Here is a 19,282-nt window from a genome sequence, read left to right as displayed (position 1 = left end):
TGAGCAAGGCGTATATATACGCCCGCGGCAGTTAAGGGGTTAAGAATACAGCAACCCTCTGCTAATGACTGTTCAGAACCTCAAATTTGACATGACAGATCTAAAATGTTACTTAGTTAGACTAACAAACTGCTGTTGATCAAAACAGTGCTGTTTGAATCAAGCTTTACGTTTATTTCCACATCTAACTGTTATACTTGTACAAAAACTACTTTCTAAAGATCTTACCAGTTTTTAAATTGTATTTGTCTCACTGTACTAATCAGTATTGTATTTTTATATGAAATTTTCAATACTTATGTAATAAAAATTTAGAATGGGGACCAAAAGATTCTTTTAAAACATCTAAATGTGTCATACATTTAAAAGAAAGTTATCATATATAGGAAATCAGTTCTTTGTGGAAGTGCATCTGGAGCTTTAGGACAATTCCTTGCCAGTCCAACAGATCTTGTCAAAGTACAAATGCAGATGGAAGGCAGGCGAAGACTTGAAGGACATCCTCCAAGGTAATATTCTGACAGCTGTTACATTTTGTATTTTACTTTTTTTAAATTATATCTAGGTATAATTTACATGTTGTTGATCAAAGCAAGCAGTAAAAATCGTGATTTTTCATCTAAAAATTAAGAATTGAAGATGTGTAAATCTAAGTAGGAAAGTCAACCATAGCAACATTTTAAAATTATTGTTTAACTAGCTAAACATTTTAGAAAAATGCATAATTATAGATCTGTTAGAGAATGGAAACCTGCTTTATTTTTTTATTTTATTTATTTATTATTTTTTTTTAAGATTCATTTGTAATATATGAAATCTTGCAATAGTTAACACATGAAACTAACAAAAGCAGATTTTTGTCATAATATTCTCTTATTGCTTTGACTCTAAATTCAAATTCAATAAAATGTTTCCAAATTCTTTTCCAATTCTTTCCTGAATCCAGATCTGAAACATTAGTATTACATTATGTATGCATATCAAATTTTCAATTCAAATCTAGTAGTGATTCCACAGTTAAAAATACTTTTGAAAAGGTAAGCCTCGATAGAATGCATTTATCTCAAAACTGAATATTTTGGCTAGTAAAATAAAATTAGAGATATATGTATAGCTGTAGAAAGAATAATTATTTTCTTTCTTTATAATATACCTTCCTTTTCTAAATGTGTTCTATGTTAAATCCTGCTTTAATATATATGCTGAATTTTGTTCTGTAATAAATGATAAATTTCAATGATGACTTTTTCTTTGAGTGTTTGATTTTTATTGGTTTTACAGGGTGCGAAGCACTTGGCATGCTTTTCAAAAGATCGTTGCCGAGGGTGGGCTGAGGGGTCTGTGGAAGGGTTGGGTACCTAATGTCCAGAGAGCTGCTTTAGTCAACATGGGAGGTATGCCTTGTGTTCCACCCTACTAATTAAAAAGAAAGCTGATTTCTCACTGAAACTTGGTTATCTCTTCTTAAGATTTAGCAAAAGCATTGGAAAATGTACATCACATCAGATTAAAGATAATTATTTTAAAATACAGTGATTGCAAAGCAGATTACTATTACAATTTAATACAGAAATGATAAAAATATAGGAGATTTCTCAATACCTACACACACATATATACATAATATATAGTCAGCTGTCAGGATTGTTAAATGTTTGATTTTTGAAACTTCTTCCGAAGGCTGATTTGAGGGTCTTTAGGCCTGTTAAATTATATTGTGTGATGTAGCTTGACTGTAAATCAAAAAAAAAAAAAAAAAAAAAAAAAAAGTCTGAATACTTATTTTCAAAATATATGAAATAATTCACGAATATTACTTTTGATTTAGTGTAAACTGTCATAAAAATATTAAATAATTATACATGATTTATATGTTGCTAAACCAAGTCCATGGTTTATTGCATGAATCTACTGATGATTTTCTAATTCACTATTTTTACACTTAATGGAAAGAAACCATATCCATTTTGTGTGTTTTTGATTTTGTAATATGAAATAACTGTATCTCAATATATTTATATCTTAAACTAGAAGTGACCCACTTCTGTATATGTGTGAATAATCAACTTTTTTTTTTAATTCAAAATTCATCACAATCTACCTGCTAAAATCTTGACATTAAACTCAAACTTGTGTCTTATGAATTAAGTGACAATGGGGGATGGGTTATTAAACAAATAGATGTTTTATTAATAATTTATTAATTGAAAAGTTGTTTCTTATGGCTTTATTCGGAAATCAATCCATTTACATCAGGCCATTCACCAAAAATAAAACATTAAATTCAAAATTACATCACAAAAATATTAATAACACTTAGAAATTACAGCAGTAAAATTCTTTACAATACCAAAAAATTAAGACATAAAAATTTCACAATTAAAATCTCAAAAATCTTCTGCGATTAGAGATGAAGCAACCGTATGCTCAGGACATAAGATCCCTGGGCATCCAGTACAGCAGAACATCATCACTATCTTGTAACTTACGGTGGAGGGCTGGACAGAGGAGCAAGTGCTGCTTATTCATAGTGTCTGTTTTACAAATAGGGGGTTGTCTTAGTCAGTATGTCTGTTCTGCTGGAGATGTTCAGCTAAGCTGTTGTGCCCTGTACCCAGTCTGAAATCATGCATGTCTCCAACAAGCATTCATAATTTGGTGTATAATCAGACAAAGATAATGATAATGAACCTTCAGTGTATGAATCAGTAAGTCGAGAATAGTATTTAGTCTTCATGAAATTTAAATATGAAAAAGCCGATTCATGTAAGCATATGTAAATCGGCTAGAGTAGATGTATTTACGACACTTTGTAAAGTTCAGTTTGTAAAATAATAACTTTATTTTCTAGTGGTGTATATATAGATAGATAGATAGATAGATAGATTAAATGGGTTAGAAACTTTTGCGGTATTATGTTTTACATTTAAATCCTTTTTTTTTTTTAAAGGATAAAGCAGATACTGCAAAAAAAACTTTTCTCAAAATCATGAAATGTGACTTTAAAGTTTTTAATCACATTTCTAATTTTTGCTGCATTATTTTTTAATGCTATAATTTTGATGTTTTAGTAGGTGATCCGACATATCTCGAAAATAATTCAAATTTTTTTATTGAAGATTTGTTGTTAGCATAATGGATTTTGTTTTATGTGTATAATGTTATTGATCAGTTAGACTATTGACCTTGCAATTTCAAATTAAAATCACTTAATTTTGACATAAAATCTGTAAGAAGTGCTAAATCAGTGAGCCAAGTTTCATCATTTAAATTTGCACATTCTTGACCTTGCTCTTTGAAATTTTTTTTGTCTCAGTTAATAAATCAAAATTAAGTGCAGAAATTTACTTCTATTTAGCGATCTTAACATCAGCAGACAGTAACAATTATTGCTGTCCTCTATCAAGTTGCAGATGAAAGAAACAGCCTTTGGGGGAACTCCTTGAATGTAATAAACAGTTTTGAATACTATGTTTATTTAATCTTTTACTGGCTAACATTTGGTGAATTATGTAGTGGCAGTTAAAAAAAAATTATACATTTCTGTTGCTGTTTATTGCTTCTGTTTATTTGTTGTTAGTGAAATTAATTTAAAAAGTACCACTTGTGTAATCCCTCAAATAATGAGGGAGCTTTTTAAGCCTTTGTGGTGTTCTATGCTTTAAAGTGAGTATTTCAACAAGAAAAGTTGTATGTAGTCTATCTAGGCTTAAAGGATTATATAGATAAAATTTTGTAAAAATTGCACTTTTTCAATTCTGTGGGTATTCCATGAGGTGGAACACTGCGCCGCCAGAGCTCTTAAAAGTGAGACTAAGCGAGCATTGCAGTGAAGAACAGAAATGAGTAGAAGCTTTTGTATAGTAATGAAAAAACACTGTATTATAGCTGTATGCATGGTTTTCTGGATGTACACAACTTTTTTGAATATATATGGATAAATGAGATAAATATATGTATATACACAAGTCCAATATACAAAAATATTTACAAATTTTTCGATTTCATAGCTTCATGAAATTTTCAAAGCATGTCACACTTTTTTGATAGAAGCACAAACCAACTTTTGCAGGTTTTGAAAACAAAACTTGTTTTGTGCGACTTCTGTTCCGTGCAACAATATGTTTAGAATTTTAAGTAAAAACTTGAGGCTGTGTAGATAGGCCTGGGTAAGATGGATTATCAACCTTCTCATTAAATAAACGAGTTTCATCTGACATCATCATCGGATTACACAAGTGGTTCAGGAACGTATATCTCAGTATCGCTGCTATCTTCATGTTCTGATTCAGAATCAGAGGGTAATTTATGAAGCACTTTTAGCGCTTCGGAAAGAGTTCGACCTCTCCGTGCCATTTATGGAAAATTAATAATAAAAAATTAACTGCAATTAATATTAACAAAGAAAAATAAGCTATAAGCTATATACATACACAAAAAATATCAACACAATTATTGTAAATAAACAGGAATGAGACTAAAAAGTGACAGCAAAAAAATTCGCGCAGCTCCCCTAAGTGAAGGTGACTCAAGCTACTGATAAAATTCCCGCATGAAAACTACTCACAAAAATTTCAAGATAGTAGGGCTTTCATAGCATATACCACACCTCACCCCTCAAGACTGCTTTGTTTGAATTCATTCCCCCAAAACAACGGAAATAGAAAAACATATAAGCGTTTTTATTCAATGATTCTGCGCATACTTTTTGTATGAAATGTAAAAAAATATGTTACAAATAATATAGAGTACAGCCATTAAAATTATGCGGAATTTTTTTTTCAAACAATTTTTTTTTTTTTGCATCACAAAAAATATAGAAAATTACTATAAAATAAGTGGATTTTAATAACACATCATAAATGAAAATTCTGTGTCTCCTTGTGCTATGTTGTCTTTTACTATTTTAAAAGAGAAGTTTGAAGTATATTATAAAGGCATTTTTATTCATTTACGGTTGAATTTAATGGTTTCAGAAGCAATTCAAGTTGGGTGTTCCATTTAGTGGAACACTGAGCAACAAAGGGTTAAAGAGTTGAGTATGTCTAAACCTTTAGTCCTTTCTTTTAAAGAAATCATGCCCAACAAGTCTTCTTTAGATGTATAATCCTTAAAAACCAGAGGAATAAAAATAAGCAATTGTTGCTGCATCTCTTATATGTGTCAACTCATCAAACTGAAGGAAAAACTAGAACGTCTATTAATGTTGTTATATAACTGCTCTATTATGTTTTTATTCATTTTCTTAACCTGTTACAATGCAGTATTTTGTGACAAGTGTAGATCTCTATCACAGTAGTGATTTCAATCATATATTTTTTAATCATTAAAAAGTGAGTCTGACATTTCCAAGAAAGTTTCTCTTATTAATCTTTTACATGTGTGCACATACATTTCTGAATCAGCTTCCAGTAACAAAAAAGTACTGCTATTTCCTTTTTCTTTCTGATAAGATATCAAGGTTTTTCATGTAAAGGAGCAGCATAAAAACATATAATTACAGTATTTCAAAGCAGCTTGCTTTCCCTTTTTTTTTTTTTTTTTTTTGTAATGCTTTTACTGTTTATGTACTGCAATTTTAAATCATTCATATGTCCTGTTGAAGTCCATGAAGCAAATTTCATGCATTTTGGATGATGAGCAATGTACTTGAAAAGAGCTAGATGTTGTAGAGAACTTTTTAAGCATTTTCTATAATGATGATTGATGGAAGTACAGTACAAAGTCTGAAATCCGGACCTCGGCGATTCCAGATTTGGGATTTTTCCAAATATTAGATTATCAATTTAAATCTGGTAAGATGGCATGCAAAAATTATACAATTAAAAATATCAAATCGTAATTTATGAAATAAAGAACAATTATGTTCTAAAGAGTATCAAAATTTACAAAAAAAAAAAAAAAAAAAAAAAAAAAAGCTTAATATTTATCTGTTTACTTTATTAAACATTTCTTTCAATGTAAGTTGTTTAAGTTGCTTCCACAAAAAATTCCTTTTTCTTTTTTCTTATGTCATTTACAGTTGACTTTCCAATTCCATGCTCCTCGCATAATTTTGAGAAGGATATGCCTTTATCCATTTTTTGCAGCAATTTCACTTTTTGTTCAGTGGACATCGAAACATGGTTGCACTTTGTAGATCCTTTGGCAGCTTCAGAATTGGAAACTCTTTTTGACATAATCGAAAGTTCAAGCTTAGTTTTTATAAAATTGCCATAATAATAACAGTCTGAAAAAAAAATAATAAGCTGGATCAAAGTAGAAAAGTATGGAGCAGTGCAGTCTGCTACATTAACTAAAATGCTTCAGTATTATTAAATATAATTTTAGCCTAGCTTAATAGCATCCGTTATACATTATTGGCTGTGTATCACAAGATTTGGCGATGAAAGCCAAAGTTGTTTCGCTAAATTTTGTCTTGCTCCTGCATACTGAATTAAGCCTGAATGAGATACATTCCGGTGAGGTTGAAGGTCACGTGATGTAAGAACTGCTAATGTAAACAAACAAGCTTGTGCTATGGTAGATGTGTTGAAAATTCGGAAACTTTGTTTATTTTTAATTAGTTATGAAATTTGCATTGAATCTTTAATTATTATTTCATCCATTAATTAACTGTTCATTCATTTGGTTAGTATAATTTTGGTAACTCATATGTTATTATCCTCATGATGCTCTTTTGCTCGCTGCTTTACCATGTTTTGATTGTTAATATTTATTTATAAATTCTTTCCTTGATCTGATAATTAATTCATTTATAAAAAATTTAGAAATGAATACGTTAAATCATGTTTACATAGAGTGCTCTTCTACACTGAAAAGAAAGTTATTCTAAATGTTTTTAAGTCATAATTTCATCAGCTTTACAAGAAGAACGGTAAATGTAAATAGTTGGTTTCTGAAAACCGTAATAGTCAAATTTCCGGAGCACTGTAAATGCAATTGGCCCTTAAATCATGTAAGAATAACGATGCCAATGTTCTGCGCAGTTCAAAATTAATATATAATTTTGTACAACTTAAAATTTAATTTTTAGCAATTGACTATTATCCTATTGATAGTATAAACTGCAAATTAACAAATTTTGTATACTATAATATAAATGTCACAAAGAAAAATTTGGAGATTTGTGCAACTGAGTTTACTGCAATACTAGCTGTGAAACTAATAATTTTTCATAATACATTTTTCTTCATTTTATAATAATAAATAATAAAAATGTACTATCTGTATACATTTTAAATACTCAAAAAATAAATTTGAAGTTATTTTTAATCTTGTTGTATAATTTATGTGCAGAATTTTTTATTTTAAAATCATGTAGCTCAAAAAGATTTTTAAGTGTATTTATTGAAAAGATATACCATAGGAAATAGACTAGTGTAATTCTAATGCATATACTTAAGTAATATGTGTAATATTATTATATTACACAACCACTGATTTTCAAGGATTAAATATACATGCTAATTTAATATTTAAACTAAAAAACTCAGCAATCTCCCATGAAAATTTAGAATTATGTATAAATTCTTATAAAAGCATCCTTTTACATTAAAATGTTTCATTATTACTGATGTTTCGAATATTACAGCTGTTGGTATCTTTAATATCTACAATGGAAGGTATTAAAAAAAATTAACGTTCCGATATTTATGTGTATTCATTAAAAATCAATTACAACTAAAATATTAAAACATAGCCTGATGAAATTAATAAAATTTTAGCAGCATAAAATGTTCTATGACACTAATTAACATTAATGGGAGAAAATTGGTTTTGTATTAATGTTCTTGAAAATAAACAGATCTTTCCTGAATTTGGCTATTTTAGTAATTTAGAACAACTATTCACGAACTATGAATATACTATTATTACACTTGCATTTAAAAGTGTGGGAAACGTTATTCAAGGTCTAGTTTTCAATTAACTGATATATACTTAATATTCTTAAAAAAAACATTATTAATACTTGTAAGCATCACACATAAGAAAAATTTATAAATCTTACCTCTTTTTCTGCAGAAATTTGCACAGGTGTTTCATAATTAATTTATTTCTGCACGGACGGCTTGTTATAAGTACTGTGATAGCCGGCATTACTTTGAAACAAATATTGTTCACATGTTTTTCCTTTAATAACAAAAGGACCCTACTTGTTGACATCAAAAAAAGAAAAATCATTTCCAAGCATATTTTTTAATTTCTCTCAATAGCCATAAATTTCTAAATTTGAAAAATCAATTAATTTCAGCGGAGTATCTGCTATCAACTCCATTGTAAACATTGCACATGCGGATGTTCTTGCTTTTAAACACATGACCACATTTTCCCTCTTCTCTTGCGGAATGTATCTCATTGTATTAGTTATTTACTATGCCTACGTTTATTTCTTGCACATGCTTAAAACTAATCTGAGTCCTGAATAAATAAACTCCCACATATACTTAAGGCTTCATCTAGGGCCGGCGCTTAAGTACCGCCTGGTGCAGTCTATACAGTTCCTAAATTCTGCTACAAAGTGCCTTCTTAAGTTCTAAATTTTCACCACGCCTAAACTTTGGATCCCAGTGCTTTCCCTAAATCATAAAAAACTTCTCATCCCTTAATTTTGCCGCTTGGTGCTTCCCCAAATTCCAAAAATTTCGTCTTCCTTAAATTCTGCCGCCGTGCCTGGGTTTATTTTAGATAATATATGTTATTCTTAATTCAAATAGCACTAAATGCAATCTTTTGGCCTATGACTTTCATTAAGAAAATCTATTTTTAGCATATGAAAAGAAATTTTTGTTGAATTTTTCCTCGTCAACATTTCTTAGAGCATTCAAAAATGTATAATCATCGCCAAGCGTAATGTTAGCATAAAAGATTGCCATACTCTTGTTATTCAATTGCTAATACAGTCAAAAGTCTTTCATCTGGACTCGTCGGGACTTCGGTAATTCCGGATTATAGATCATCAGTTTAATTCTGGTAAGATGGCATGCAGAAATTATAAAAATTAAAAATATGAAACCATAATTTATGAAATAAAGAGCAATTATGATCTAAAGGGTATCAAAATTTACAAAAAAAAGCTTAATATTTATTTGTTAACTTTATTAAACATTTCTTTCAACGCGTGCATACATTACACATAGTCGAAATTAGAAAATTGCAACCAGAAAACTATTTGATGTGTATTTGTGATATTTATAAAGACTAGGAATTTGATTTAAATCATATCAAAGATGGACTACATCAGATGAAATACTACATTTAGTAAGGAATTATAAGCTGAATAAAATAAAAACATCAGCCCTGAAGATAAGGATAGTGCTGACAGATCAACTTCCAGTTCATTGCGTGCTGCTACGTTTCCCCCCCCTCCCCACAGAGCAGCGTGAAATTGATAAATAGATTTCGCAATGGTTAGAGAAACAAAGGAGATCTCTCGTGTGTAACTATAGTGAACGGCCTTTGCCGGGTCAAGTGCTCTTAAGGTTTAGTTTAATTTTTCAGGTGCCTTCCTGACCACAAAGCATGGACTTATTGATAGTGAAGTGAATTTCATAATAACCGCATAGTTTCTGTTCTGTGATATGTTTTTTTCATATTGAATGCCAGTATTGAAAGATCAGGTAAAATATTTACTGTATCTTTAATAGTGTAATATTCTTTAAAGGAAAAACCCTTGGGGTTAATGAATGATCAACTAAGTGTAATTTTTTATAATGATTATGTTACACTCTTTAAGTTTCTGATATTGATTAAATTTATTCATTGTGTTTTTATTTTTATATATATATTGTTAATAAATTGGTTAAGTTTAAAACTTTTGTCTTCAATGTCTGCACAGTATATAACCTTAGGGAGCTTCTATTGCTACTTCTACTAAATGTTTTTATAACTATAAACTTTGCTTTTGCATCATTTTATCCATTTTTTGCAGCAATTCCACTTTTTGTTTGATGGACATCGAAACATGCTTTCGCTTTGTAGATCCTTTGGCAGCTCCACAATCGGAAATTCTTTTAGACATAATCGAAAGTTCAAGCTTACTTTTATAAAATTCCTCTAACATTGTGTAAAAAATAATAAGCCGGATCCAATTGGAAGATTAAGGAACAACGCAATCTGCAACATTAACTGAAGTAGATAATTAGATAATTTGAGCTTAGCTTATACATTAAACGTGCATGCGTAAAGGTATTATGTGTAAATGCATTAATGCATTTACGCATGTGCAGAAAGTATGTAGCTTTGATGTCTGGATTATAGATCATTCCGGATTGAAGACTTTTTGACTGTATAAAAAAAAGTTTAGACATCACTGCATGAGTTATTACTGAAGCTGTCGTGTATTGATGAACATGCGGTGATGAAAGCAAAATATAATAAATAATGACTTGCCAGGTGCCGCCCAGTCGGTATAGTGGTCAGGGAAGCTGACTGCGATGCCGAAGGGCCTGGGTTCGAGTCCTGGAGAAGGCATGGTTGTAACTGTCTGTCCCTTCATAGGAAAGGCGTTGGTGGCCCACCTATTAGGTGTCTCCATAATAAAGAGATCACCACATCCGGCCTTGTATAGATTAATGGGCTGGGTTACATTTGTAATTGTTCACAATCTGCCATTGAAAAAAAAAAAAATGACTTGCCAGGTCGGCATCAGGGATATAAAATAGGTGAATGTGTCGGTTTGAGATGTATGCCAAGCAGATACTCAGCTATGGAGCCAAATTATTAATCTCTCAAAATTATGCTTACATGATTGTTTTTCCATAACGAGGTATTTTATTTAGTGCCTAAGTGAAATTAAGAATCGGAATATTTAAGTGAAAATCTCCACGTTTTATTACAGAAGGAAAAATCAAATGCATAAAGCATACAAAAAAAAGGTTTGTGGCTTTGAGGTCCGGATTTTATATCATTCCATATAATGGATGTCTGGATTTCGGACTTTGTACTGTATTAACCCTCTATATGTCAGAAGTCATAAATTGTAAAATAGTAGTAGTAGTAGACTGTTGTAAATAAATGACTTGGATAAATTATGAAATCTTAAAACATATTTCACATTTTATTTTTACTTCCTTGTACGAAGTAAAAAGGAAGAATTGTAATCGCAAAAAGTTTCAGGCAGCATATTTCAACGAAAATATCCATTTTGACCGCTATCGAATGCAATTTAACGATGTTTTTGCGTGATATCTGTAGCTAAGGACAGAATAAAATACTCTTTTCCTTCAAATAAATTATAAAACTGCTTTAAAATTAATTCTGAAGAGAAATTTTCGTGGCGTCTGTACGAACGTATCTCACCTAACTCAAAAACGAGTAGCCTCAGAACGTTGAAATTTTGTATATAGGACTGCTATAACATGTAGATGTGCACCTCATATTTTGGTTGCAATCAGCCTCACCAAAGGTATATAAATATATTTATATATATAACCACTGTTACCTGGCTCAGTGATCTCAGTTTCTTTACTCTTATATGTTTGTAAATTGTACATTTTTTGCTTTAAAAATGATTGTATTATGTTGTTTTTATCTTCCAGTTAAGGTTTTTATGCCTTTAGTAAATTTGTATGCAATATTTTGAGAATTATCAACAATTTTAAAGTTGTCTAAGTGTTGCTAAGCCTTTTTTATATGGCGGCCATTGATGTTTACATTTGAAACAGAGACTAGTGGATTTGTTGCCAATCTAGAGAAACTTAGCTTCCCAACAACAAAGATAATGCATTCATTTATTATTGCCAATTAAATCATGCTTAATTCTTTCTGGAATTTTTTTCAAGGAAATAAGTGTTTAAGATTTACTTCGTAATTTTTAATATAGATATTTTGAGTTTTTATGCATTTTTGCCTTTTCACGAAGTGAGAACTGAATTAATTGAATGAGAAATACTCAATCATCTGTGAAAAATTGTTTCTTTTTTGTTTTGTTTGCTTAATTTCTTTTATACATCATTCTAGCTTTATTATAGTATTTGAATAGAACATGTGGCAACGATTAGATAATTCTATTCTTTAAATGATAAAAATTTTGTGCATTATGAGTTATGATATGAATGAAATATATAAGTTAACTGTTATATAATTATTGGATTATATAACAGTTAACTTAGTTTCCATTATATAATTATTATATAAGTTAACTGTCATATAATTATTAATACTGTTAAGTGAATCTACCACCAGTGTGTGGCTATGATAATCAAATACTAAAGTGAATTTTAAAGAATGCATTTATTCTATTGTGGTTTATGCGCTGTCGGCAAAGTAGATTTAAGTTTAAATGAAATGCAAGAAAAAATGCGTATAATTTAATATTCCGTACAAGGAAGTCGTGGTGTACACATCAGATTTTTTGAAGTGTTGATACTAAAGAAGAAAATATACCTCCTCCATTATATATATATTTGATTTCTTTTTCATTGTTGTTTTTAAATAGATATTGTTTAATTTCAAAATGGCAAAAGCATAAATTTGCTATGTATTCATTTCTTGATAATGTGTATAAATTTAAACTGTACACATATAACAATAGTAAACGCTTTTTATATAAAAGAACTGTATATTTTCATTTCAATTCAGTGCATTTAACAAATGCTATACACCCCTCCGCTTGAAAGGCTCAGCATTTTCATGAGCTGTCCGGTCAATTCTGTACAATGTGTGTGTTGAAATTCGTTGGAGTGTACATTAACTTTTTAAATGCTAAATGAAGAAGAGCAATTAGTGCAGGTATGAAAAACATCCCATATGTTAAGATTAGACATGATCTAAATATAACAGTAAATTTCAAATTATTTATAATACTAATAATTCTAGTCTGTCTTAAATCATGAAGTTATACGAGCAGTCTTCCATCACCAAGTATTGTAATTTGCTGACAACTTCATGTGTTTACCATAATTTTAAATACATATATACACATGCACACATATTGCTATCTGTATCTCCTCCTCAAACAATTTTTTTAAATTAATTTTGCAGTTTCTAACTATTTTAGGGTATACTTACTATTATATTTTTTTTTCAAATTTTTTACTAACGAAACTTTTTTATTGTATGTTAATTTTTTAGTGTAATTGCTTATCATTGTGAAAACTTTTTTAAAACTTTAATTTCAGAGATCACAATTATTAAATCTAAAAAACATTAATTTTCTGAATTGGATATTACAATATTAAGTAATCCTGTCAAAATTTAGGAGGTGTTACTATGAAGTTATGGTTAATTTGATGTACCTGATATATTAATGCAAGCATTTATTCTGAAAAATTGCTGAATGTCATCCCCCCCCCGAAAGAGACCCTACTTATAAAAACTAGTCAGCCTTTTTTTTTTTTTTTTCCAGAGAAAATTAATTTATATGCAACTTCTGTAATTATTGGATTGAATTTGTTATATCCTTTTACTAAAAAAATCTTGGCTTTTTTTCTATATAAATTAAATTTGTTATTTAATCTCTATTTTTCTCGTATCTTTTTTGTAAGAAATATATTTTAAAAAATGTATGTAAAAAAAAGTTTTATTTTTAACAAAATATATATTTCAGATCTTGCTACATATGAAAACAGTAAACATTTCATACTGAAACATTCAAATCTGAAAGATAATTGGTTAACACACATGCTAGCTAGGTGAGTTAAACTACAAATTTATTTGTTTATAATGCTTTATTTTATTTGATGTAAAATGCTGTATTGTAGTTTTTATACTGTTAATAGTATTTATTATTATCATTATTATTTAAATATTTGTGGGTTATATTAGGTGACAAAAATTGTGATGACTTTCCCATAAATGTCTGGCTTCCGGTGGCAGCAATGTCCTTAACCTTGCTGAAATGTCAACAGTGCAATAAATGACATATAGTACAACAGGCATTGAGATAAATTCAAAGTCCAGTGTAACAGATACGTGTCAGCTAACTGAAAAGTTTTAAGACTGATTCTTTTATTCAGAACTAGTGAAAGTATCCAATGCCAGTTAAGTTAGATTGAGAGTAATGTATCTAACAGAGACAACGATACCACTGTAATCCTTCTCTAATAATGATGCAAAAAATATGATTCATAGTCGTACATTTTTCAGTCTGATGCGACATGGAACCCACATAAAAAATTTCAATAGGAAAATAAACCAATTCTCTCTCATTATATCAGCAACAATGGCATGTAGTTTTTAGTGATTTTTGTCTTTTAATCAAATGGTCATAAAAGCTCAAATTCCATCCAATATTTCACGTATATTCAATTTTAGTTGATTAAATGTGGCAAAAAAATTGATCATAATTGATCAGAAATCAAAAACGTGAACAGACAAACAGGCATTCTTTTTTATATAGAGAGATTTTGTAAAACTTACAAATTTTGGTTAACTAACTCTACGATTTGAAAGTGAGCAGTAGCAACACTTTCGAAATAAAGAATTTTTATCTTCAGCATGCAAGACTGTTGCTACTTGAAAAAATGAGTGCGAGAATGAATGTTTTCAGAGTTTTTAATTAATATCTAAGCCGATTATAAAATCATATGAAGATAGGAATAGTTGAAATGACTTCCCACAAATATGATCTTATCTTCCTTATGGATCCACATGAATGCATTTTTCAGAATGTTTACTGTTCATTTTCCGCCTACAGGCTGGCAACGTTGACATCTGTAATTATAGTGGATGGCCTACCAAGCCATACTTTGTCAATTATTTGCATGCAACCATCTTTAAAGCCTTCCACAGTGAAATGCTCTGCATAAACTCTGTATGTTTCATCTCTATACATAAGCATACATTTAAAAAGTTTTCATTAACAGTCTTCACAAGTTTCACATAAAACAAATCACACTCATACCCCCCCATCTAGTATATTTGTGCCACAAAGGCACAAATATACTAGAAATACCGTGGTTGTCCAGCTGCAGATTCAGAACACATTAATTTTAAACTCCTCTAAACATAGCACATTATTTCATCTAATAATGGGAAAAAATAAATTAAGGCAGTTTTAAAACTTATCAGCTAGCTTGCTCAAACTGTTCTATGCCATGCTCTGAAGCTATATTCAAGAAAGCTAGTCTATATTTACCAACTAAGAAAAAAAGTCAACCAGACTGTAGCTCTAGATTACCATGACACCCACTATTAATGTCTGGACTCGTATGCTTCACAAGTACTCTGTCTTCACTTGCTTATTATTGTATACGGTTATTATTATTGCATATTTTTATTCATAATTGTTAAGAGTTTTAAAAATTCAATTCTGTTGTAAATCTAGTATTTAAATTATGTTCCCATAATGTCTAATATTCAATTTCAGCAAGAGTATAATTAAAGGAATTTAATTCTTTAATGCAGAACGAATTTTTCATGTAAGAATGAGCAGGAACTATCTGTATTATTGAAAATATTTTAAAAGTTCCATTAAGTGCAGTTGGTTCTTGAATTATATGCAGGATAGGGGTTTTGGCATACTGTACAGTTCTGAATCACAGTATTTACCCTTCCATCATAATTAACAGATTTTGTAGATGATATAGTGCATTATTTGAGACTTGCAATGCTGATTTGTATAAAATATAAAATAATGAAAAATAGTCAATCGCAGAAAAATGTGTTTTTGCAAAAATGCTAGAGTTCAGTTGGAGATGGCCATTGTTCTAGGCATTCAAAGCAGTTATTTACGATAATAGCATAGGCAGGCTTTCTGTTTGCTGCCAGCAAAATTTCAAGTATGTGTGCAGTTATATCTTGGTAAATTTTAATTGTTTATATCATATTTGTGCTCATTTTGTGATGGTGGTAAATGACACCAATATCCAATACCATTTTATGCATTTGTGGTATGTAGTTATTTAAAATTATTTTACATTTCTTGTCCTCCCTCACCCTGCTAATTTAAAAAAAAAAAAAAAAAAATCGAGTGTTTTTGGGAAGAAGTCAATCCACACGTAAGCAGATTCTCAACATTATTTAAAAACTGTTTCAGAAATGTATAGTAAACAGTAAAATCAATGATTATTTATAAATGAATAAAAGCAATGTACATGAGCTTTACCCTTAATCTTTAATGCAAAATCTGTACAAAATACATAAAAACACTATAGTTCTAAACATTTGATTGTATTGGCTTCAGTATTTCATACAAAGTCTGCAATTTAACATTTTTTGCAGCACCAGTTGTGATGTTCAATGTACTTTTACACAAGAAATGTATTAAAAATGCAAATTTTGGAGGAAGGTAAACAAATGAACTAATTTATTGTTTAATCAAGATTATTAAATATTGATAAAATAATATTAATGATTCATTTAAGTAATATACTTTTATATTACTCAATATTATTTTCTAAATGTTACAGAATGTAAATATAGTATACTACTCTTCCTGTTCGTTATTAAATGAATTGAAATGTTCTTTGGCTTTCCTATTTTCAGATAACTGAGACAATGCTAAGCATTTAAAAGAAATGCCGACAGTATTATTTCGAATTTACTTTTTATTCATTTACTGCAATGAAATTAGGTAGCCGTTAGTTTAATATATTAACTTTATTTTACTGTAATTTTCTTTTTTGTTTAATTACAGTAGTTGCTCTGGATTTATAGCTGCTACATTAGGAACACCAGCTGATGTGATTAAAACTCGGATAATGAATCAACCAACAGATAATGGCAAGTATGTGTGTATTTTGTATACAGTAATAAATAACTGAAAATACATTCCAAAATGAAAAATTTAAGTAATATAAAGATAATAATATGCTAACAGATTATAACTATTTATGGCACATACATTTTAAGAAGCTAGTTTTATTTGATAAATTATTAAATTTTCTTTCCGAATAAATTTCCTTTCATACATTTAGGCCGAAGTTCATTCTATATTTTTAACCCTTTGTTGATTTTATTGTTAGTTCTCACATTCAAGTCATTGGTGGTTAAAAACACTTGAATACCTCTAGTTTGGCTTAAGCTCAACTCCAAACATGCAACAGGCGAGTTGCATGGAAGTTTTCATTATTTCCCCATATGTGAATATGAGCTAGTTTTCCTGAGCAAATCCTCTGCAAAGACCCCTTCTCTTAGGCAGAGAGCCCTCCCATGCTTTGTCAGAAACTAAGCAATTCATCTAACTCATATTTGATTTGCACACAAATAAGTTCAGCTTGCATTAATAATTCCTGCTCAATTTGATAAAAATGAATCTTACTTGCAAATTGACTCTTGATTCTCTCTACTTGCATATCGACTATTTAATTTCAGAATTAATTTTTTTCCCTGTGTGCAGCTAAACTGGCTTCATCATTAAGACAAACCCAAAGTTCATATTGCAGACAAATATTGCTCTTGGAAATTGGTTTTAGAGAACATGGTTAACTGCATGGTTTTATAACATTATCTGTAAACAAAAACATGTGTAGATTATAATGCATTTCTTTGTAAAATCACTTTCACATGAAATTTTAAAAACTTTTCTGTTGTCAAGAGTTCTCTCATTTTAAAGCCTCCTATGTTTATATGATTTTGATAATTGAAGTCTGCAAATAAATCAGTTTAATTTTGTTTGTTTGTTTACAGTTAGGATTGAATATGTAGTTATTTATAACTATCTAAAATTGATTATATCAGTTTGGACAGATAGTTTTTGGTTTGATAGTTTCTATCACAGAAAGTGCTATTGATAGAATTATAAGAAAGGGATATCCATATTTGCAGCAAATCTTGTTTTAAAAATATAATATTTCAATAATACAGCCTGCAATTAGCCAATATTCAGCTTGCTATATTTGCTTGTATGTAAATGTTTTATTCTCTTTTAGCAATGTAGCCTTTTTTTTTTTTTTTAACACATCATACAAATTTAATGTTGCTAGCAAGTGCCCACCACTATGGCTATGTGGCATTAGTCCACATAGCCTTTTTTATATATTATATATTTGAGTCGAGTAAAGCTGCAAAAACAGGCATTTCTAGGATTTTGCAAGTGTTAATTGGATTAATTCTTCTTGCAACGGTAGGAAAAACTTTCCTGAGATATGAGCTTCTTTGAACTGGTTTTGTTAGAAACTATATTCAGACTATCCTATATGAGACACTGAAATTTTGAAACTCAGTTCGAAAATATTTCGCTTTTCCAAAGAAAGATTTCTGCGTAAATCAAATAATCGGATATCCAAAAGTGAAGATTCCGGGAGAAATGTTTCTTTTGATGTATAGCATAGCTAGCAGATGTGATATTGGTTTTAGTGACTGGGTGATGCAGCTTAGTATTATGCTTTTTGTAACTGATTTGGTTTACTTGAGAAAGTGTTGAGTACCTGTTTATTTTTCTGTGTATCAAAATAAAAAAAATATTTACTTTCAGAAATAGTTTTATGTCTAGGTATGCCAATCTTCAAAGGTCCATCTAATTATTACTAATAGCTCTCCTCAAAAGCTAAAATTACAGGTGTTTGCAATGGTGTATTGAAGAGTAGATGAACGTCCAAATGGCATGATGGGGGCGAATCATGTTTCTGCCTGCAGTACCCTAAAGGTCTTGCTCGACTGTTATGTTATGCATCACCTACTAGTTCTGCATCTGATGTTGTGGGGTGGACTGGATTTCATGGCTGCACCATCAGCATACATTAATGGAATTATTACCAGCCAGTGCTATGTATGTTGATATCTTGCAGCCTGTTCTTCTTCCTTACATTCAGGGCTTACCCGCAGCCACATTTTAACAATCTGCGACCTTATGTTGCATACAATGTTTAAGCTTTCTTCTTAGCCCATCATATTGTATTGTTAACCGGGCTTGTCTGTTGCAATTAAACATGTCTTGTCAATGAATGGAGAATGCATAGCCCAACATTCAGCATCCACTGATATACCAAATTAACTTTGGCTACATGTAGAGGCATTCCCAGCCAAAGCCGCTTTCCCTCAAAGCCCCAGTGCAGAGTTGCCAACTCTCCCGATTTTCGACCGATCTCCCGCCAACCCGATTTACAATATATTTCTCCTGACTTTTTCTTATTTTTAAAATTTCTCACGATTTTTATGGAACTTGGCTTAATACTTTTTTGGACGTCTGAAAGCAATTGAATTTTCTCTATATTATATCTAAAACAAAACCTTAAGAATCAGATAACTTCTGCTTTGTGAGAAACGTCGTTCTCCAGTTCTCCAATGGGCATCGAACTCCACTGCGTGTCAGCTGGCATATATTAGCCAATGAGGACAAGGCAAGCTGTTATTTGGATGTTCTTTAGTTATTTCGTTCAATTTGTGCTGAGTTGTGTGA

The 19,282-nt window shown here is 30.2% G+C and overlaps 1 protein-coding gene across 3 annotated transcripts in view; it reads left to right on the top strand.

Annotated features, from left to right (window-relative positions):
• Ucp4A (Uncoupling protein 4A) overlaps positions 1-19,282 on the top strand; it is a 54,798-nt gene that overhangs the window by 28,107 nt on the left and 7,409 nt on the right. The window contains exons 5-8 of one of the 3 annotated variants that reach the window (XR_015039490.1): positions 387-509; positions 1,282-1,394; positions 13,550-13,634; positions 16,580-16,665. Coding sequence is in view for 2 of the 3 variants with exons in the window: in XM_085810872.1 (XP_085666998.1) it covers positions 387-509; positions 1,282-1,394; positions 13,550-13,634; positions 16,580-16,669 (411 nt within the window). In the remaining variant the exon portion in view is untranslated. Of the gene's footprint in view, positions 1-386; positions 510-1,281; positions 1,395-13,549; positions 13,635-16,579; positions 16,670-19,282 lie in introns of all 3 variants that reach the window. The other 2 variants (XM_085810873.1, XM_085810872.1) reach the window with 2 other exon arrangements.

Source organism: Stegodyphus dumicola, chromosome 2 (genome assembly GCF_044657685.1).
Source record: "Stegodyphus dumicola isolate Sdum_Otavi_A_Nest chromosome 2, ASM4465768v1".
Taxonomy (NCBI): Eukaryota; Metazoa; Arthropoda; class Arachnida; order Araneae; family Eresidae; genus Stegodyphus; species Stegodyphus dumicola.
This window is presented reverse-complemented; position numbering and strand designations above follow the sequence as displayed.